This window comes from Eucyclogobius newberryi, unplaced genomic scaffold (assembly GCF_026437365.1).
Source record: "Eucyclogobius newberryi isolate DKJ021-1_F unplaced genomic scaffold, fEucNew1.0.hap1 SCAF_14, whole genome shotgun sequence".
Classification (NCBI taxonomy): domain Eukaryota; kingdom Metazoa; phylum Chordata; class Actinopteri; order Gobiiformes; family Gobiidae; genus Eucyclogobius; species Eucyclogobius newberryi.
Genome location: NW_027315768.1, coordinates 11795243 through 11818771, shown reverse-complemented (window position 1 = coordinate 11818771; position 23529 = coordinate 11795243). Strand labels below are relative to the sequence as shown.

The 23529-nt window shown below is 43.1% G+C and overlaps 1 protein-coding gene across 1 annotated transcript; it reads right to left on the bottom strand.

Annotated features, from left to right (window-relative positions):
• Window positions 1-8996: 8996 nt before the first annotated feature.
• Window positions 8997-19701, bottom strand: klhdc3l (kelch domain containing 3-like). The gene is made up of 8 exons (XM_072444299.1): window positions 19670-19701; window positions 14590-14760; window positions 13925-14007; window positions 12881-12959; window positions 12368-12408; window positions 11445-11565; window positions 10338-10527; window positions 8997-9602 (listed from the first exon to the last, which is right to left on the bottom strand). Exons 2-8 carry the CDS (start codon window positions 14747-14749, stop codon window positions 9029-9031), a joined length of 1248 nt encoding a protein of 415 aa, XP_072300400.1. The 5' UTR covers window positions 14750-14760; window positions 19670-19701; the 3' UTR covers window positions 8997-9028.
• Window positions 19702-23529: the final 3828 nt, after the last annotated feature.

The window sequence follows — 23529 nt, the reverse complement described above, 5'->3', positions numbered from 1 at the left end:
TCCTTCTCTCTCTCTCTCTGATCTCCAGGACGCAGCGGCGCACGCACGACTCACCGTGTGGTTGTTGTTGTTGTTGTTGGTGGTGGTGGTGGTGGTGGTGGTGGTTGTTGTTGTTGTTGTTGGCACCTGGCATGAAACGTGTGTGTGAAACGTTAAAAGAGTTAGTGTTCCAAAAAGAAAAAACGTCATACAAGTCTGACAAAAAGTGGTTTGTGGACGACGCGTAATGTGGGGTTTCCAAAAGTGAACAAAAAGCGCAGTGATTCATCAAAGTGTTGCCAGATCAAGCTTAATTTTAAGATTAGTTTTATTTTATTTTTTATTTTATTCTTCTATTGTCTATTGTCTATTATATTAACACGTGTTTGAAATGAGTAGAATTGACCTTGTTTTGAGCGCATTCTGACACTTGAAATAAGATTGGCAATGGTTTTACTTCAAATTAAAGGTGGCAGCTATTTTTTAAACTTGAAATTAGAAAATAAATCCTGCTGTGCATGAAATAAGAACCAAATGTACTCTTTTTTTGGGGCAAATCTGAGTAAATAAAAGGCAAAAAGTGAGTCAAAATGCATTTAAATCAAGATAAATACTGCTTAATTTGATCACCTTTTACCTATTTATCTAAAAATGTGACCGTTTTGGCACATATTCAATACAACAAGCATCTTGTCATTATTAGTCATTTTTCTGTTTTTGTAACTGGGTTTCTTTCATAAAACAAAGTCCTGCTTCAAAAACGTGATGTGAAGTGAAGTCCTGAGCGCAGACGCGTGAGGTGGATCTCGTAGTAAATGAGGCCATCTAGTGGTCAAGTCAAGTCACTTCACTTCACTTCAAAACAGACTAAACGATATCGATGTTTTCCAGAAGACAGTTTTTATGACTTTTGAGGCTCGCAGTCAGACACACGTTTCTATTTCCATAATGTGGTGTGTGAAAAGAACAAATGTTGAACCAGATCGATACATAGTCAATGACTTAGTCTGCGATTCAAATAGTAGTTTGTCTGGACAAATTGCAAGATCGCAGACCTGAGCAGGGAGAAAGGGAGAGAGAGCCTCGGTGACCCGTGACTTTTCATTGATGTTCAGGGGGTCAAAAATACCCGAGTTGTGGCAGAAAGAATAAAGTCGAAAGAATTAAGTCTAAGGAATAAAGCCAAAAGAATAAGGCCGTGGCTACAGAGCCGCGGCGCGGTCAAATAGCCCAGCAGTTTCAGGAGCCGCGGCACGGTCACATGCCTAACCCTAACCCTAATATTATTATAAATGCAATGGTATTTATGTATTTATTTATTTTTATCTGTATTATTTTTCCCCTCCATCCCTTGTTGGGTAATGGGAGGTTTTGTCTATGGGAGTTTTTGTTTATAGGAGATCTTCTATTGAGAGTGTTTTTCAAACTTCCTATAAGTGATCTGTTCTTTTCCTCTGTATCTACCTCTACATCTACCTGCATTGCAACAATGAAATTTCCCCATGTGTGGACAATAACCAGATATCTTATCTTATCTTAACCCTAACCTTAACCCTAACCCTTAAACCTTAACCACAGTCAAATAGCGCAGCAGTTTCAGGAGCCGCGGCACAAAATAGCCTAACAGTTTCGGCCGCGCGCCGCGGCTCTGTAGACACGCCCAAAGAATAAAGCCTAAAGAATAAAGTCTAAATAATAATAATTCTAATGCTAACGCTAATGCTAAAACCGCGGCACGAGAGGAAATCTCCCATCAAAATAAAAGCGGAAGAGGAAGGCATTAATTGCGCCTCTGCTGGCCAATAGTGAAAATATACAATATCTGCAATGCACTTTTTTCATGGCGTCTCGAGGAGAATATAAACCATGAGTTTCAAACAAATCAGACAATGTTGAGTTTTTCACACAATGGGTAGGGGGCGCTATAGAGTAAATGTGTTACATGGGTATTTATTTCCAATCAGACATAAAAACGCATTAGTGAGTGAAATATGAGCTCCGTAGATCATTTCCAATTGGCGTGACTTGTCCTTGAAAACACTGTAAATTAAGGCTTTTTTGAGGGCGTGTTACGCGGAGACCGTAAAGAATATCAACATTCTTTTGGATTTTTATTAAATTTCAATGTCTTTAGATGCAAAAGGTGTTGTTTTGAACTCGATCGGACAAAAAACCTAGGACAAGTACGAGTCAGCCACTTTGATTCAACATGGCTGACTTCCTGTTTATCATAGAGCGATGCTGCCAGGTGTGTTTTACTCCTCAAAGGTCAGAGGTCAAAGGTAGCTCTATCACTGTCCCAAGTTTCATGTGCCGAGGCCAAAGATTACGAGTTTCATGGTTTTTCTTTTTTGAACTAGTCGGCACTGTTGCGACGGGCGTTCTCGCAACCTCCATTTGATTGGAGTTCGGGCCGAGCCGATCGCGTCTATGTGTGACATTCATCAATGTTCAGGGGATCAAAAGAGAGAGTTGTGGCAAAATGACCATGAATAATAATAATAAGAAGAAACCAGGCAAGAACAAAGACTCGTTACAATGAGCGTTTAACCATAATGCAACAGTGTTTCCTCATTATTAGTTTTTACTCAAAGTTGTTTTTTGATTAATTCCGGCACGTTTGAGTAACCCTATATTGTCCTGGCAGCAAAAAAATAATAATCCGTTTTCACCTACCCCCTTTCCCCGCCCACATCCCTGTTCTTAGTTGTGCCAGTCTGAAAAATTGAATTTCTAAAATGTCACGTAGCCACATTGCAAATATAAAAACACATTAATGACAATAAACTGTTACTACGAAGCTGTTTTAGATCCATATTGCAGTTTTATAATGAACAAAATAATGTGTAAGTTATAAAAACAAACTTCAATACTAAGCACCTGATAAAACCTAAGTCTCCTTTAATTTGAGAAAAGCTAAATTCATTTGATTCTTGGTCACGTTGTGGGTGGTTTGTCACATTGTGGGTGGGTTGTCACGTTGTGGGTGGGTTGTCACGTTGTGGGTGGGTTGTGTGTGGGTTGTCACATGGTTGTCACGTTGTGGGTGGGTTGTCACGTTGTGGGTGGGTTGTGTGTGGGTTGTCACATGGTTGTCACGTTGTGGGTGGGTTGTGGGTGGGTTGTCACATGGTTGTCACGTTGTGGGTGGGTTGTCACGTTGTGGGTGGGTTGTCACGTTGTGGGTGGTTTGTCACATTGTGGGTGGGTTGTCACGTTGTGGGTGGGTTGTGTGTGGGTTGTCACATGGTTGTCACGTTGTGGGTGGGTTGTCACGTTGTGGGTGGGTTGTGTGTGGGTTGTCACATGGTTGTCACGTTGTGGGTGGGTTGTCACGTTGTGGGTGGGTTGTGTGTGGGTTGTCACATGGTTGTCACGTTGTGGGTGGGTTGTCACGTTGTGGGTGGGTTGTGGGTGGGTTGTCACATGGTTGTCACGTTGTGGGTGGGTTGTCACGTTGTGGGTGGGTTGTCACGTTGTGGGTGGTTTGTCACATTGTGGGTGGGTTGTCACGTTGTGGGTGGGTTGTGTGTGGGTTGTCACATGGTTGTCACGTTGTGGGTGGGTTGTCACGTTGTGGGTGGGTTGTGGGTGGGTTGTCACATGGTTGTCACGTTGTGGGTGGTTTGTCACATTGTGGGTGGGTTGTCACGTTGTGGGTGGTTTGTCACATTGTGGGTGGGTTGTCACGTTGTGGGTGGGTTGTGTGTGGGTTGTCACATGGTTGTCACGTTGTGGGTGGGTTGTCACGTTGTGGGTGGGTTGTGTGTGGGTTGTCACATGGTTGTCACGTTGTGGGTGGGTTGTCACGTTGTGGGTGGGTTGTGGGTGGGTTGTCACATGGTTGTCACGTTGTGGGTGGGTTGTCACGTTGTGGGTGGGTTGTCACGTTGTGGGTGGGTTGTCACATGGTTGTCACGTTGTGGGTGGGTTGTCACGTTGTGGGTGGGTTGTGGGTGGGTTGTCACATGGTTGTCACGTTGTGGGTGGGTTGTCACATTGTGGGTGGTTTGTCACATTGTGGGTGGGTTGTCACGTTGTGGGTGGGTTGTGGGTGGGTTGTCACATGGTTGTCACGTTGTGGGTGGGTTGTCACATTGTGGGTGGTTTGTCACATTGTGGGTGGGTTGTCACGTTGTGGGTGGGTTGTGGGTGGGTTGTCACATGGTTGTCACGTTGTGGGTGGGTTGTCACGTTGTGGGTGGGTTGTGGGTGGGTTGTCACATGGTTGTCACATTGTGGGTGGGTTGTCACGTTGTGGGTGGGTTGTCACGTTGTGGGTGGGTTGTCACTGTGGGTGGGTTGTCACGTTGTGGGTGGGTTGTCACTGTGGGTGGGTTGTCACTGTGGGTGGGTTGTCACGTTGTGGGTGGGTTGTCACTGTGGGTGGGTTGTCACTGTGGGTGGGTTGTCACGTTGTGGGTGGGTTGTCACATTGTGGGTGGGTTGTCTTGGTCAGTTGGGTCGGTGCAGTTGAACATAAAAGCTCGCCTCCGACGGTCCCTCATCTGCCTGAAGAGTGGGTCCAGCTCAACTCAGACGGTCCCTCATCTGCCTGAAGAGTGGGTCCAGCTCGCCTCAGACGGTCCCTCTTCTGCCTGAAGAGTGGGTCCAGCTCGCCTCAGACGGTCCCTCATCTGCCTGAAGAGTGGGTCCAGCTCCAGTCTCCTCGTGTCCGTCTGTGAGAGTCGGATCTCTCCTTCACTGGAACTCCTCCAGGTTTCTACGCTTTTTTCCCAAAGAGGTTTTTTTTGTAGTTTTTCCTGGCCGAGAAGGAGAGTCTAAGGACAGAGGACCCTGGGACATCGTCCCTCGCCACCACAGACATTGTCTGACTCCATCGCCACCACAGACATTGTTGATTCATTTCTCCCTGTGGCCCTCAAAGGCAACTGTTGTTGTGATTTTGGGCCTTACAAAAATAAATTGATTTGATTTGATTTGAAAAGACACACAGCACATGTGAAAATGAACCTATGGCTCCATCTAGAGGCCTTTTGCATGTATTACAGGATAAAAACAAGCCCGTCTCAAACCCTAACTGCATGTTTCAGACTAACCGCCAAAACAGTGTCAGGTCTATCCTTTTAGTATTTGTAAGTATTTGTTTTATTTAGAGACAAATACATGTATGTTTAGGTCCTCCTTTTGGTATTTAGAACTACCATATCCAGGGTTAGTCTTATTTTAGACCTAGTTTAGGCTCATTAAAGACCTGGTTTGGGCATAATTTAGGCCTGATATATTCCAGGTTTAGATCTGGTAGTATTTGATGTGCAAAGTTTAAGAAACACTGTTGAACAGTTTAATAAATATACATATATATTTCAATTATAATTGTCTATTCATTTTTTGTTAATATACTTTTATAACAATATTAACACTTGTGTGATATAAAATAAGTGTAAAACATACAGAGTGCTGAATACACAGCAAGAACAGTAAACATATTCAGTTTAAGTAAACATTAGTAAACACAGTAAACAGTATTCTCGCTGAGGGGTTTTGGCATGGCGGCCCGCCATATGCCGCCATGCTCCGGAGGGCCCCCGCCATGCTCCGGAGGGCCCCCGCCATGCTGAAAAAATACCGCCAGGTATTAAGATAACCACGAAGAGCACCAAGGCACCGTCCGTGTGAGCGCCGTAGTACTTTTCGCTCGCGCCGTCCACGACGCGCGATATGTAAAGCCAATATGATCACACTCTATCTCTTAGGAGCGGCGTATGGCGTAAATTAAGAGAGCGCCGACTGGCGTGAATTATGGCACACGTTTACAGCGCACGGCATAACGTCAGACGGCGCATGGCGTTAAAAGCGCTGCTTTATTTTGTAAAAGCTTCGGAGAATAGGTGTGATTATATTGGCTTTCCATATCGATCGCGAGCGCACATTTTTAAAGTAGTTTTTCGAGCGCCGCTTACGGCCCGCCATCCTTCAACCTCAGCCCAGCGAAAACACTGGTAAACTATAACACTGTTCTCCAAAGGTGCACTATGTGCCACCACCTGCTTGTCTCCATGGAGATGGGACCGCTTTACCTAGAATGTTCCACAATACGGTATTAGTCACAAAGACACAAAAAAGTGTGTAACCTTGGAACATGAAAGAATAAAGTCTAAAAGCGCCTTCTTCCTCTTCTATGGCGTTTTATGGCGGCTGGTATCCAAGTGTCATTACCACCACGAACAGAGTCTGAGGACTACGACAAAGTCTGAGAAATAAAGTCTGGCGGTAATGCAACACTTGGATGCCAACCGCCATAAAACTAAAACAACAACAACAACAACAACAACAACCAGACTTTATTCTTTAGACTTTATTCTTTAGACTTTATTCCTCAGACTTTTTTCTTTAGACTTTATTCTTTAGACTTTATTCTTTAGACTTTATTCTTTATTCTTTAGAATAAAGAATTCTTTACTCTAAAGAATTCTAAAGAATAATGCCAGACGCCATTAAAAACAATGGCGGAGGAGAGTGGATCGGTGGTCGAAGGCGTTCTGGACGGCGTGGAGGAGCAGCCTTTTCTGGCTGCACGTGCCCGGAAACGTAAAAAGTCCCTTAGCTCGTCCGAGGGTTCTGGGAATGAGCAGCAGGATGAGGCTGAAGCTATTGATATCCGGGGTGAGAGCAGAGACTGTAAGGTGATCATAAAGCTTGCACAGGATAGTGCATCCTTTAAGGAGTGGAATTCAGTGGCATTGTCAAAGAGCCTAACTGTAGCTGTGGGAGTGTCCTTAGAGATGGCTCGCTGCTGGTCGTGTGCAAGGACGCGGCTCAGCAACGGAAGACGATTGGAACTAAACGTCTGGGTGGAAAGGACATTCTTGTGTCTGATGCTGAAAGAAACACGGTCAGAGGAGTTATCGTAGGTGTCCCTACGGCGACGTCTGTGGATGAAGTTAAGGAGAATTTGACTGGAGCTACGGTGGTGGACGCTAGGCGTTTGAAGGTGACCCGGTTTGGGGTAAGATGTGACAGCTTGTCGGTAATGGTAACACTTGAAGGGAGGTGCCTGCCTAGTAAGGTGTTCATTGGGTACATGTGCTATAGCGTCAGGCCATATGTTCCGCCGCCCCTGCGTTGCTTTAAGTGCCAGCGCTTTGGGCATATTGCAGCGGTCTGTAGAGGGAGGCAAAGATGTGGTAAATGTGCAGGAGATCACGAGTATGGGAAGTGTGACGTGGGAGCAAAACTGAAGTGCTGTAACTGTGGGGAAGAACATAGCTCTGCCTACGGGGGATGCAGGTTTAGCAAAAGTGCTGCTGAGGTGCATAAAATAAAGGTCTCTCAAGGTATATCCTATGCAGATGCAGTCAAGAAAGTTTCAAGTAACGAGTTTAGAGTAAATACAGAGAGAGGAGCCAGCGCTGCTCCCAGCCAGGGCGAAATGAGAAAGGCCAGCGTGGCTCCCAAGAAGTGTGAAGGTTTCAAGAGTGGAGGTCCCAAGTGTGCAGGTTCCAGAATTAATGAGAATACCCTGGTTGTGGATAGAGAGGATTTTGTACTCTTTATGGTGGATGTTGTAAACTGTGCTGCTCAGACTCAAAGCAGAACTGAAAGGATCAGGATCATTGCTAAAGCTGCAGGGAGATTCCTTGGAACAAAGGAGCTTGATTGGGCAGATATAGAAAACAGGCTAAAGGCACTAAATGGGAGTCGGAGTGATGGGGGTCTGCTTTTGGGGAGTCAGAGTGATCAGAGTGACGAGATGGGGGTGGGGGTGGTCTCCTATCCTCGCCCAGTCTCGTAGACGCACGGCTACCAAGCGGCGACATCAGTGGAAATATTAAAGCCTATAGAATGAAGCCTAAAGAATAAAGCTGTACGGTGGAAGCACCGAACGTCAAAGAAGGAGAGGAAGATGAAGAAGAGTCTCCCTGGAATAAAGATGTTGTTGTTGTTATTGTTTTATGGCGGTTGGCATCCGAGTGTTGCATTACCGCCAGACTTTATTCCTTAGACTGTTGTTGCTGTTGTTATTGTTTTATGGCATGCGACACTCGGCTGTCGACTGCCATAAAACAATAACAACAGCAAAGATGGTCGGTCTCTGAAACAACAACTATTCTACGACAAGTCACAAAGACATATCATGACCTCATGGGCTTTGTAACACCAAAGCAATGGAAGGAGTACTTTTACGGACTACAACAGAGTCTGAGGACTACGACAAAGTCTGAGGAAAAAAGTCTGGCGGTAATGCAACACTTGGATGCCAACCGCCATAAAACAACAACAAAGACAACAACTTTGGAACATTCCAGACATAGCCGGATAGAGTGATCTTAAAGTGAACCCTTCAGTGGCTTTAGCTCCTTGGAAGTTTATTCCGGCCCCTGTTGATATTAGCTTAGATCGCAAACTTAAAGGAGGCACCGCAGTTCATTGTTCAAGAGCTCATTGATAAGCATTCAGATGATGTATTTATTTATACCGATGGGTCTAAGGATCCTGAGAGTGGACAAACAGACGCTGCTTGTTTCATATCTGACCTGGAGGTAGCGGTCAAGGAGAGGTTAAAGGATCATCTCGTCTTCACCGTGGGACTCATAGCGATATGGTTAGCATTGGAATGTGCTGACACAACATTGTGGAAGCCTCTGACAGTCTGCACTGCAGCGCACTACAGTCCCCTTTTGATGAGGGTCTCTGCTCATCTCCTGTCCACTCTCAATCCAGTAGGTGGCGGTAAATGCAGCTTTTCAGCTGCCAACCACCATTAAAACACAACATAGCAGACAATGCAATAACATCTCCATGGAGACAAGCCGGTGGCAGACTCTTCTAAAAGAAAAGTTACATAGTGCACCTTTAACTAAAATGTGAGTAACTGTTAAATAACTCTAAATCTACTCTTCCCCATTACTCTTTGTTCTCCCGTAAAACAATGTGTTTTAGTGATACATATTTTGTAAACGTCATTTGCACGGATCCATTTAAAAATATGTTCTTATTCTTTTTCATTTTCTAAAATAAAATACAGACTATATCTTCACACGTGGTGGTTGTATAAATCCTGTCCTGTGATTGGCTGCTCTGGTCCCTACGAGTCGGCCAGTGTCATTTGCCACACAGAGATGGGCGTGTGGGGGGTGCACGGCCTCCCTCCCACCACCAGCAACATGTCAGGCAGATGCTGGCTTATGTTTACGTCCATCTCCTCCTCAAAACTCCACCTGTTCTTTAGCGCCTTGTTCTCAAAGGTCAGACAGTCCATCCTCCACTCCTTCTCAGTCTTGTCCGGAGAATTGCTTCGCTCCGGCGTCAGCGGTTGCAGTTCGATCTCGTTTTCCGAGCCCAAGAAGCTGAGGCGCGCGGGGAAGCACTTGTTTTTGAAGCGTCTGATTTTGTCTTCGAGCTGGGTTTGGTGCCCCGGGTTTGACGCTGGTTTTTGGGAGCGGGGCCGGTAGCTGGGGCCCAGGCCGGCGCAGCAGTGGTCGATCTTGGGAGGCGGGCTGGAGTTGGGCAGAGCGGTGATTTGGTTCCAGGATTGGGAGCTGAAGTTGTACCTCCAAAGGACGTTCTGAGGGAAGTTCTGGCCGTCGCGCCCGCCGAAGACGAGCATGCAGTCTCTGTAGGTCACGGCACTGTGTCCCACCAGCTTAGAGGGGCCGCACCTGAAGAGACGAGGGCGGGACAGATGAAAAGGAGAGCGGGTATTTATGCTGGACAATCTGTGCCGTGATTTATATTTTGATTTTTGTTGTACGAGGGTATTATTTTACTTTCTTCTTCTTCTTTTTTCAGTTCTGTTATAAACAAATATATATTATAAGAGAAGAAAAAAGATAAAAAAAACAAGAATGTTGGACAATCTGTGTCGTGATTTATGTTTCAATACAAGGGTGTTATTTTACTCTATTCTTTTTTCCTGTTCTGTCTTTAAAGGAAGGAAATAATATGATAAAAACAAGAAAAAAGGCTGTATGAGGGTGTTATTTTACTTTCTTTGCTTTCTTCTTTCTTTTTTGTGTGTCATGTGTCTCTCTGTGTCATGTTTTTTTTCGTCTTTTTCTGTTCTGTTATTAAACAAAGGGGAAAAATATATTATAAGAAAAGAAAAAAAGATATATAAAAACAAGAAAAATAGCAGGGTATTTATATTGGACAATCTGTTCTGTTATTTTGATGTTTATTGTACAAGGGTATTATTTTACTTTATTCTTTTTTTCCCATTCTATTATTAAAAAAGAAAAGAAAAAATATATATGAAAAAAATAAAAGAAAAAAAAGCTAATACAAACAAGAAAACAGTATGTGGCTTGAGGCTCTCAGCTGAAATGTGTAGCTAAGTCATGTTTCCCCCCTCCATGTCCTGTGATGTGTCCTTCTGTCCTTCTGCTCACACTCACTTGGTTTTGAGGGAGCTCCACGTGCTGCTGCTGGAATTCCACATCCAGAAGTCCCTCTGCTCGCGCAGGCCCTTGAGCCCTCCGTACAGGTACATGCAGCTTTGGAAGGCGGCGCAGGCGTGGCTGTGCCGGGGCCCTGGTCCTAATGAGCTCTGTGGGGAGCAGCTCAGAGGGGACCACACCATGGAGTCTGCAGCATGTGTGAGCACCACAGTACATGGAAGTACATCACTATCCAAACCAGAAGCGCCAGAAAAGGATTCCTACGCTTACTACTTACTACGCTTACTACGCTTACTACGCTTACTACGCTTACTACTTACTACGCTTACTACGCTCTTTACTGTGTTTAGGACTTCTGTAAAATGTCACCCCGATGCTTCAAACTCATCCCAAAATGATGGTAATAAAAGACGCTAGTGCTTTCTTTAATATAAATGCTTGTGTCCATATCAAAGCAGAGTTCTAAGACAGATAAAATAATCAAGGCTCTACAGTAGGAGCCTTTAAACCGTACTAGTGAAAATACTATGTCCCGGTGTCACACGTCATCCCCAAGTGCAGTGGGAGGTGAAGGGGGCGGGGCTTTTGAGCTCTCTGCTTCTTCTGTTTTAAGTTGAAACCTTAAGACTTTTGACCAATTAAAACTAAATGATACTTTAAACACAGTACGTGGTTGTTTTGACTGTGGGTTCACACTTTGCACATCATTTATATTAGATATGAATATGTTTCTAAGATTTTAGCCTCAAGTTGTTCCATAATTACAGGGGCTAGAGATACAAAATTAAAGTGAATGGAAATGATAGTATCAGGACATCAGGTTTTGGTGCTTATTTTTAGTCAAGAAAAGACAATAAACAGACACTTTTCATGTCCAGAAAGAAAATGAATAAAACTCATTTAAAACATAAAAATAGTAAATATAACTTTGATATAAAGTTACAAGTTACTCCTGAGAACTATGCATGCACATGACATTCTTCACTTCATTTAGTCATTTTATTTAGTCACATGTATTTTGTCTTAAAGAAGTAAAGTTACTGATCTAAGCAGCACATAAAATCATACATTTTACATGACCATAAAAGTCTATATTGTGCTTACCCAAGTCCAAACTCCAGAACTCCTGAGAGGATCCTTTCAGGTCTATGTAACCTCCGTACAGCAGCATGTTTGAGCCGATCACCACGGCGCTGTGTCCTTTCCTGTTGGACGGGCTTTCAGTCTACACACAAACACACACATATAGTACTCCTCATCTTTACTATATGTGTTCCTTTGACACAAGAATATAAGAGAATACAGGGACAAACTGCCAAAAGGCTTCAAAACGGTATAATACTTAGAAGTCTAAACACTGTAAGAGAGGAATCTGTTTAGTATTTGAAGCCTTGCTGTGTAAAGGGAGCAGAAAAGTACTTGCTGTGTAATGGGAGCAGAAAAGTACTTGCTGTGTAAAGGGAGCAGAAAAGTACTTGCTGTGTAATGGGAGCAGAAAAGTACTTGCTGTGTAAAGGGAGCAGAAAAGTACTTGCTGTGTAAAGGGAGCAGAAAAGTACTTGCTGTGTAAAGGGAGCAGAAAAGTAGCACAAATGTCTCCTCTCGATTTCTCTCATGTGACAGCTTTCATTTTCTCTCATCTGAACATACTTCCAAAAGTGAAAATACCCCTCTAAACAGATGTAGACCTTGTAATCCTTCATTCATGGGTTTTGTCAGAAAAGCCCAGGGTAAATGTATTACATGCACAATTCTCAAAAGATATTACTTCAACTGGTCAAGTCTGTGTCTGCTGGGGGACAATCAAACCTGTGTCTGGAGTGATAAGGACTGGACTGGTGACATGTGCGGCTTCTTTGACAATGACGCCGGGGACGGTAAATGCAAAGGATGAAGTTGTGACTGAACGACTGAGCGAGTGTTTCTAATGAGCTCCTCAGTTTTGATTTTGTCCTCGTTTTTAATATCAGAAAATGACAAATAACATCTCCTATTGTCAAGTACAGTGAGTGAAGAGTGTCTTTTACCTGTGGTGACTTTCCATGCCAGTGCACCCACTTCTGCTTCACTAAAGAACCAAACACAAAACATCACATTAGCACATTAGCATAGCAACAGAGCTACAGGCTAATACTGTTCAGACAATGTACGGAAAGGTTTGTTTACAGAGATCCCTGAAGCTCAGCGCAGTCATCAGACATTCACCACACTGGAAATGAGTTCAGTTCAACTATTACCTTTATGTGTTGACATGGATCATTATCTCTTTTTGTCTAATTGACGTTGAGTCGGCATTAGCACCTTTTCCTTTGATGCTAAATTAGAAACATTTCCACAACACAAACATCTCAACAACAGATTTACACCAAGACTTTATCAGACAGAAAAGCACGTTCAGCTCCTGATAAACAAACAAAACCCTCGTGCTGAACTCGTACAAGACGTGTATGGTCATTATATTCTTTCCCAGAAGCAGTAAAGCGGGACAGAAATGTGTGAACGAGTCGTGTCATGTCGAGTTAGGCTCTGTGTTCACTTACTAACGTCAAACACCCAGAGGGGACATCTGAGGCTGCTGTACGCACAGTCCAACATGCCTCCGAATACCAACACCGAGCCCTGGAATCAAATGAATGAGTCACGTTTCAGAGACGAGGATTGGCCATGTCGCCGTGACAAAAAGGCTGGATTGTTGTCGTCTTGCTCCTGGTATTAAACTGCACGTTTAAATAGTACTTCTGAGAGTTTTAGCGGGATAAACGGGGATGAATACGTATCCTATGAACCTTTTTTTGACGATTTGTCATCTGATGGATTTGGCCAACAAGACAACAAGCGCTAAAGGAGAAAAGACGACAAACAGTTGCTTTGTACTATAACTATTAAATATGCGTTTGACAGGTATAAAGTCCTGCGTTTTCTAATGTTGACAAAAACCTTTACAGCACAGTTTTTATTGGACCTTCACATTTTTATCTGTTAAACCTCTTTTTAGAGCACAACACAAAGTAGGGCCCTCGTCAAACTGCTTTACAGAACAAAACTATAAAAGTGAAATTGAATTAAAATTATAGTATTGTATTTATTCTATTCATTAAATGTATTGTATTTATTTAATTTGATCATTGTATTTTTTTATTGTATTGATTTCATTTGATGTATATATTTATTTAATTGAATTTATTGTATTTATTTATTTAATTTATTGTATTTATTGATTTTATTTTATTTACTGTATTGTAATTTGTTTATTTTATTCATTTGATTTATTGTATTCATTTCATTTATTGTATTTATTTCATTTAATGTATTTATTTTATTGTATTGATTGTATTGATTTTATTTATTATTGATTGCACTGGGCTGTTCACAGTGTAATTCACATTAGAAAACTCATCACTGAATAAGAATGATAATATGACACCATTGATTCACAGCTTTAAACTTCAAACATCATTCAGTGTGTTAATCAGAGTCTCTCCTCGTTTGTTTTTATAAATTACACTTTCCTGACTTCCCTTGGGTTTGAAACGGGCTCCTTTCCCGACCCTGACCCAGAGTAAAGCATCCCCTCAGGTTTGTACCTCGTGGGCCACCATAGAATGTTCCTCGAGTGCTTCTGGTGCTGCGTCACTGGTGCAGTTCAGCTCGGCCCATTCGTTACACACTGGAAATCAACACAAGAAGCTTATAAACAACAGGCAAGACGCGCAACAATGTATGAAACTACCGTATTTTCCACACTATAGGGCGCATCGGATTATAAGGCTAGTTTCAATAATTTATCATATATAAGGCGCACCGAACTATAAGACGCATTAAGCACAACAAAACCACAAAAAACACTGCAAGGTCAGAAAGCAAAATCAGAATTAATCCATATATAAGGCGCACTGGATTATAAGGCGCACTGGCGTTTTTTGAGAAAATTAAAGGCTTTTGAGTGCGCCTTATAGTGCAGGAAATACGTTAAACGCACCGCACTCTCAATGGGCCAGTTCTCCACAGTCCACAATCTAAATATTTAACAAAGTCATTTATCTGGCAACTTGACTGATAAAGAATGCTTAGAACAAACAGAAACGTGACCTGGACAACACTATTACTGTTCAAATAACTCGACACAAACGTCCAAACCAAACATTTGACCCAGGTAGAACATTTACAGGGAAACGCACGTCAGGTTGGGTCAGGTTGGGCCTTTCTACGGGCAGGGAAAGGTCAGACGGGACGATGCTGCTCTCCTTACCCACGTTGTAGCTCCAGAAGTCGCGCTGGCAGGTGGAGTGGCGGCCCCCCAGCACGTACACGTACTGCTGGTGGCTGCAGCAGGCCAGTTTGAAGCGCTCGCACGGGGCCGGGCTGCTCTGAGGGAGCCGGGTCCACAGACAGGGACCGCTCTGACTCATGGGTCCGGCACCTGCCCACACAGACGGAGGAGAGCCAGAGTGGGACGGAGTTAGTCGTACGCTTTGGGCCAGAACATACACACACTGAGGAGAGAATGAACGAAGACTACAACTACTTACATCTATGACTGTTTATGAGCATAACTTTAGAATGGGCCTGATCTAAGCTAGTAAAAGAACACTAGAGAACGTTTCGGAACTTCTATTCATTGGTCTTGGAAGTTGTGTTTAACCCTATCTCGCATTTTCCTTAGCGGTGCGTGTGAAATATGAATCTTGCGACGACACAGCTGGATGAGGATGAGCCGACACCTTAGATCCTCTGCATCGTCGCCTGCTGGGAACAATGACACCAGAGCATGTGAGCGGATGACTCAGGCTCGTTCAGTTGCTATGGTTACCATCAGGTGGGACTGGCTTTGAAAAGGAGGCTCTGATCTAAAGGAAACCGTAAGTGTGTTGACTTTGGCCTCAGGAAACAAGACTATTGTTGGATTGTGTGTATTCTTGGTTTGAAATGCAAGAGCCACTTTCACAAACACTTAAGTACTAAGATTATAATATCAAAAGCAAGCTGAATGATATGGCTGTCACTATTAAGGAATGTTGTAGTCGATTAGTGAGAGATCATTTTTGTGATTGCATTTTAGAACTTTCAAAATACAGTATTAAGCAAACAAAGGTTGAAATACAGCGTTAATTATTAATGAATATCTGTGATTATTTCTTTCTTTTTGGACATTTTGATGAGGTATTTTTGAGGTATTGAGGTATTTTTGTGTTTCTGATTGTCATGGTCACCGTCTGTCTGGTCATGTATAGTTTGTCTAGTTTTACTCAGGGTGTTTCTGTCTCTGCCCCTCTTCGTTTCCCCCCTCCCTTCTTGTTCTCCTCCCTGGTTACCGCCCCTTTGTCTCTCAGGCTCCTCACACCTGTGCGTGGGTTCACAGCTGTATCTGACTGTTCATCACTGGGTATAGTATGTGTGTGTGTGTTTCTTTGCTCTTAGCTAGATTGTCTGTTATTGCCCTTAGCCCCAGCATTCGAGTTTTGACTGTTTTTGACTTTTGACTCTGATTCCTGCCTGACCTTCGTTATTCATGTTTGCCGTTACTGACCCTGGACCGCCTTGAGTTTCGCCTTCTGCCTGATCCCCTGTTAACGCTGTCTTCCCTGTGTACTGATCCTGGAACGGACCTGACTACGCCTCTCGTCTGCCCCCGACACCGCGGTTGCTGGCGCTGCCCACCGCTGGAAAGATCTTTTGTTTTCGTTACTCTTGACCAAGAGTTTTGTAGTTTTCTGTTCCTTATCATTAAAGACTTTTTATTCATTGCCTGTTTCCAGCCATGTAAATTGGCCGTTCGTGACACTGATAAAGGATGTCACAATATCATATTACTGTGAGAAAAACTATCACAATTTAATGATTATTCACAATTGTTGTAACGTGACAAAATAAGTCAAATCCTTTATTTTCTTTCATTCTTATACATCACTGTTCCAATAATACTTGACCAGCTTTATTCAAACAAACTTTCTGAACGCAAAAGTAACGTTATTGTGATATAAACTGCCACATTAAACTCACTACACATGTGGGTGCACTTTTAGAGGTCCAGATTGAACAGAAATTACGTCCATTTTGCTTCTAAACTGTCACGATTATTAGTTATTATGATTATATTGTGACCTGAATAATCGCGATTCACTGGTTAATGTTGACGTCCCCAGTACAGACTATATTTCTGACCATTATTTTTTGTTTTTGACTAATCACAATCACTCAATTAATCAGTATTGAACATAAAATGAATGTCATGATAACACTGGCCCAAAGAAGCAACTACATCATCTAAACATGTAAAAATAATGCTGACTGGTTCAATTAGGTGATTCTAAAGACAGATTTACTCTATTTTGGCTGAAGAAACAACAATATAGTCCCCTCTTTACTGTATACTGTATATGTTGTATAAAACTGGGACAAATCAATGGTTTGGATGCATCTGCTGGGACATGGGACAACAATAACCAACTCCTAATGTGGTGAGGATCCAGTGGAATTAATGAAAATACCACCAGGAAGCCCATACTGAGGCATGTTATTATTATTATATTATTATTGTTCCATCCCTGGTCCACCACCACCACCATCGACGCTTTCTATCTTTTTATTTTCTTCCCACATGCACAACAGACAGAGGAGAACCATCTGCATTTTATATTATCTATAGCCTATTATTGAAATGTGGGTGGGCACAGTATCGACAATTTTACAGCTACAATTCATATTTCTGTGTTGTAAAACGTTTTAATGTGAAATAATAAGTAATATTCATTTACAAAAACCCATAGCCTATTTATGTATGAGGAAGTAGCCAAACTATGGACCAAAAAATATCTTTAATAAAAGACCAGTAACAGGTAATAACTGGGCTGCATGATATTGTAAAAACATGCACTATGCTCTGATATTTATATTATTGTGATACATCTATTGTAGTTATTGTGATTTATTTTTTATTGTGCATAGTAGAAGGTAAAATGGGAAAAGGAAAGCATTAGAAGAAGTGATACTATGGCTGTGTTCTTTTAGTGTGATTCATCGGACTTTGTGGCTGATTTGAGCACATTTGAACCCTCTGCTCTCTTTTCTACTTAAGCAGCACATTCTCACTCACTTTATATCAAACACATTTCTCTCTAACTCATGATGATTACACTGGGCATTCTGGCCTTTCTCGCATTAACATTACCCATGAAACACGGTTCGTTTCTGTGACAGTAGCGTAGAGTTAGCAGCGGGCTAAGGTAGCGCTAGCATTTGTCAGGATAACATTAAACTGTTTAAGCGCAACAGGAAATTCTTGTAGACCTTGTAGAGAGTGAAGAAAACACTTTTATTACATGTTGCACATTGGTTCACATCCCCATTGAACCAGAAGTAAGCCAGAAGTTGTGTTCTTGATACAATCTTGATACATCCTGACATTTGGCTGTATTCATGAGACCGAAGTGACGTCACACACTCGTTGCTACTGCCACCTTGAGGACAAAGCTGTATGCTCACTGTGGGCTGTTTCAACAAAGACCCTGTTTGTCCAGAAATGTGTTACTGTGGTCAGGAGGGACCAGTGGACTTACAGAAATCACTCCAGACTGAGGTTATGCTAATAAACGTTAGCCTAGATAGTTTTAACGAGCCTTTCCAGCTGTCAGAGTGTTATATTTTAGGATCAGACTCAAAGTCCGTGCTCTTGAAAGCTTTGAGGCCTCGTCCGGTGCAGAGGGCGAGTGGACGAGGAGGAGCAGATGGAAATGTCCACAAGTTTGTTGTGAAAAGTTGTCTCTGCTTTTAGGTGTCAAGTGACTCTGTAGAAAAGGATCAGAGCTCTGAACTTCTATCTTCTTGAAGTATAAACCCTTTTCATTTTCAAACTTATATGAGCAGCTGCATGTGTGACGTCTTCAACATGGTGACAACAAGTCACGTGACTGAAACCAAGGAATACAAACTTGTCATGTCATTAAAAATATACCACATTGTATAATGTGATAACATTGTTTAAAGTCTCACTCATTGAACTAAACTTAAGTTAAGATAAATATAGTTTACATTTTGCTAAAAATCTCAGATCAGCAATGGTTTTTACTTGTTTTCATTTTATGACATCACACTCTTCTTTTCTGTAAATTCTGCATAAACTTGGCTGGAATGAGTGTCCCTAGTGTGATGTCACTTCCTGTCATTTTCTACTGATTTTTCAACTTTTCTCCACTAATGGCCTTGATTGATGTAAAACGATCATTTATGATTCTATCTATCTATCAGATAAGATATTCCTTTATTGTCCACACATAGGGAAATTTCATTGTTGCAACGCAGGTAGATACAGAGTAAAAGGACAGATAACTTATAGGGAGTTTAAAAAACACTCTTAATAGAAATATTTATAAAAGCATATACTCTGCCACTATAACTCATCTGTTTTTCTCAGTCAGTCAGTTTCACCTGTTGGGGTAAAAACAGAAGGCTACTGTCGTTGTTGCTATAAACATCAAAGAGGAACTAATTTCAAGCACCAGAAGAAGAAAATCAAACAAATTATTATATTCCTCATGGCAAAATTATATATTCTCAATGGCAAACCCATAAATCGTAATTTATAACTACATGTAACCCATTTAAACTGCAGTAATAACATTTGATACATATAAACATATTTCCCTCCAAAAAGTAGCTATAAACACTTTTGATTTGTGTATATATATATATTCCAAGTTTTAGAGTGCTTTAAATTGCATAACTTGGTTATTTGTTTATAGATGATTTATATTTTTGTTTCATGCTAATGTTTCATTTTCTTTTCTTTTGGTTAATGTATGCGTTTTAAAGATGTTTTGTTTCTACCTTTGCTTATAAAGGAATGTCTGCTTGTTGTGTATATATTGTTATAATGTTAAATGTATATAATATTTTGAATTACTTAAAAAAACGTGAATAACTCGGAAGACAGAACACAGCCACTGTCACTGGCATCTAGAGGTTTCTCAGAACATTTACCGCAGACGGAAGAAAACAGAGGAGTTCACGTATTGACAAAGCTCAAAATCTGCTCATTTCAAGTTTCTATGGCATTTCTTTTAAGCACATGTAACTGTTGGAGACTTCTGTGCGACAAAACATGCGACAAACACGCGGAACTCCAGAAGCTAACGGTTTAGTTATGAGGAGAGGAAACGTCAAGAGGGACACTTTTTTTTTTGTTTCTGTGTTGTTGACGTAAGCGCGGTTGCGGCGCGTGCTCATCCTCACGACATCTAGCAAAAACATGAGCCTCGTCGTGTAGTTTTCGGGGATAATGGCGCTTTACATCGCAGTTTGGCTGTTATAACGGTGTAATAGCGTTCACTTACGGGCAGCTGGCGGCCGCTCCTCCTCGACTCGGCGTGTGCTCTGCGTGTGCGTGAAACAAACGTGTCGTGAGGCGTTCAGGAGCACTGGACTGGGCTCGTGAGGCGTTCAGGAGCACTGGACTGCGCTCGTGAGGCGTTCAGGAGCACTGTGCAGGGCTCGTGAGGCGTTCAGGAGCACTGTGCAGGGCTCGTGAGGCGTTCAGGAGCACTGCGCCGGGCTCGTGAGGCGTTCAGGAGCACTGTGCAGGGCTCGTGAGGCGTTCAGGAGCACTGTGCAGGGCTCGTGAGGCGTTCAGGAGCACTGCGCCGGGCTCGTGAGGCGTTCAGGAGCACTGCGCAGGGCTCGTGAGGCGTTCAGGAGCACTGTGCAGGGCTCGTGAGGCGTTCAGGAGCACTGCGCCGGGCTCGTGAGGCGTTCAGGAGCACTGTGCAGGGCTCGTGAGGCGTTCAGGAGCACTGTGCAGGGCTCGTGAGGCGTTCAGGAGCACTGCGCCGGGCTCGTGAGGCGTTCAGGAGCACTGGGCCGGGCTCGTGAGGCGTTCAGGAGCACTGTGCAGGGCTCGTGAGGCGTTCAGGAGCACTGCGCCGGGCTCGTGAGGCGTTCAGGAGCACTGTGCAGGGCTCGTGAGGCGTTCAGGAGCACTGGGCCGGGTTCGTGAGGCGTTCAGGAGCACTGTGCCGGGCTCTTGAGGCGTTCAGGAGCACTGTGCAGGGCTCGTGAGGCGTTCAGGAGCACTGTGCAGGGCTCGTGAGGCGTTCAGGAGCACTGTGCAGGGCTCGTGAGGCGTTCAGGAGCACTGTGCAGGGCTCGTGAGGCGTTCAGGAGCACTGTGCAGGGCTCGTGAGGCGTTCAGGAGCACTGGGCCGGGTTCGTGAGGCGTTCAGGAGCACTGTGCCGGGCTCTTGAGGCGTTCAGGAGCACTGTGCAGGGCTCGTGAGGCGTTCAGGAGCACTGTGCAGGGCTCGTGAGGCGTTCAGGAGCACTGTGCAGGGCTCGTGAGGCGTTCAGGAGCACTGTGCAGGGCTCGTGAGGCGTTCAGGAGCACTGTGCAGGGCTCGTGAGGCGTTCAGGAGCACTGTGCAGGGCTCGTGAGGCGTTCAGGAGCACTGTGCAGGGCTCGTGAGGCGTTCAGGAGCACTGTGCAGGGCTCGTGAGGCGTTCAGGAGCACTGTGCCGGGTTCGTGAGGCGTTCAGGAGCACTGTGCCGGGCTCGTGAGGCGTTCAGGAGCACTGTGCAGGGCTCGTGAGGCGTTCAGGAGCACTGTGCAGGGCTCGTGAGGCGTTCAGGAGCACTGTGCAGGGCTCGTGAGGCGTTCAGGAGCACTGTGCAGGGCTCGTGAGGCGTTCAGGAGCACTGTGCAGGGCTCGTGAGGCGTTCAGGAGCACTGTGCCGGGCTCGTGAGGCGTTCAGGAGCACTGTGCAGGGCTCGTGAGGCGTTCAGGAGCACTGTGCAGGGCTCGTGAGGCGTTCAGGAGCACTGTGCCGGGCTCGTGAGGCGTTCAGGAGCACTGTGCCGGGTTCGTGAGGCGTTCAGGAGCACTGTGCCGGGCTCGTGAGGCGTTCAGGAGCACTGTGCAGGGCTCGTGAGGCGTTCAGGAGCACTGTGCAGGGCTCGTGAGGCGTTCAGGAGCACTGTGCAGGGCTCGTGAGGCGTTCAGGAGCACTGTGCAGGGCTCGTGAGGCGTTCAGGAGCACTGTGCAGGGCTCGTGAGGCGTTCAGGAGCACTGTGCCGGGCTCGTGAGGCGTTCAGGAGCACTGTGCAGGGCTCGTGAGGCGTTCAGGAGCACTGTGCAGGGCTCGTGAGGCGTTCAGGAGCACTGTGCCGGGCTCGTGAGGCGTTCAGGAGCACTGTGCAGGGCTCGTGAGGCGTTCAGGAGCACTGTGCAGGGCTCGTGAGGCGTTCAGGAGCACTGTGCCGGGCTCGTGAGGCGTTCAGGAGCACTGTGCAGGGCTCGTGAGGCGTTCAGGAGCACTGTGCAGGGCTCGTGAGGCGTTCAGGAGCACTGTGCTGGACTAGCTTGAGAGCGGTCGTGAGCACGTGTGGTAAATTACGCTAGAGGTGTCATCACGTCAACATGCTACAGACGTTCAGGTCCAGCAGACATCTTCTGACTGAATTTCAATATTTAATTACAGTTTACATTTAATCACTCTTTAAATATGACTTTTTTGTATTTGCATTTTGTTAAATGTCCATGTCCAACCACACTAATGAAAAACAAATACACATATATAAAAAAATTGAAGTTACATAAATATTAATTAGATAGAATTGGCCTTTAAATTTAAGTTTAAATTTTGCTTTCAGTCAAACGTATTGCTATATAATGTATTTACCATCTATATAATGTGATCAATGTATTTACCGTCTATATAATGTGATCAATGTATTTACCGTCTATATAATGTGATCAATGTATTTACCGTCTATATAATGTGATCAATGTATTTACCGACTATATAATGTGATCAATGTATTTACCGACTATATAATGTGATCAATGTATTTACCGTCTATATAATGTGATCAATGTATTTACCGACTATATAATGTGATCAATGTATTTACCGACTATATAATGTGATCAATGTATTTACCGTCTATATAATGTGATCAATGTATTTACCGTCTATATAATGTGATCAATGTATTTACAGACTATATAATGTGATCAATGTATTTACCGTCTATATAATGTGATCAATGTATTTACCGACTATATAATGTGATCAATGTATTTACCGACTATATATATAATGTGATCAATGTATTTACCGACTATATATAATGTGATCAATGTATTTACCGACTATATATAATGTGATCAATGTATTTACCGACTATATATAATGTGATCAATGTATTTACCGACTATATAATGTGATCAATGTATTTACCGTCTATATAATGTGATCAATGTATTTACCGACTATATAATGTGATCAATGTATTTACCGACTATATAATGTGATCAATGTATTTACCGACTATATATAATGTGATCAATGTATTTACCGACTATATAATGTGATCAATGTATTTACCGACTATATATATAATGTGATCAATGTATTTACCGACTATATAATGTGATCAATGTATTTACCGACTATATATAATGTGATCAATGTATTTACCGACTATATATAATGTGATCAATGTATTTACCGACTATATATAATGTGATCAATATATTTACAGACTATATAATGGCAGATTTCCATCATCGCAATTTTTTTTTTATTTTTTTTGTAAATTTCTTTTTGTCAGTAGTATCTGCACTTGTTACAGTTACAAGATGGCCACCGCTATTGTCATGGCAACAGTATCCTTATCACTCTAGTTTTCATTATACAGCATCGAGCATGAGTGCAGGTTGTATGACCAAAATGATCACATATCACAGGGAATACGTGGCATGCTAATAATATTTATTTTAAAAATCCCTGTTCTAACCAGGGATCTATTAAAATATAGGATATTGCTAGCTTAAACCTGTCGCCCATTTATTTATTCTTTCCCCCAAATGTCTGTCACTGGTGTTTTATAGAACCATTTCTTACTTATTTCAACAAATAAATGTGCTTTTAATATTTGAATGTGTGTTTAATATTATAACGAGTAGGGTGTGGGGTTAAGAAGCGCCCCTTCCACTAATGAGGTCACATTAAAGACATAAAATTAAAAAAAATGTATTGTCTTAAGAAGATGAAAAACAGAACTAGTTCATTTTAAAAATATTTGCAGCAGTCCATATGTATTATTTATGAATAATTTGGTTGCCTTCTGAGCATTCTAATCAATCACAGCGATTAGTTTATTAGCGCGTTTCACCTTCAGAGAGCAGAGCGACTTT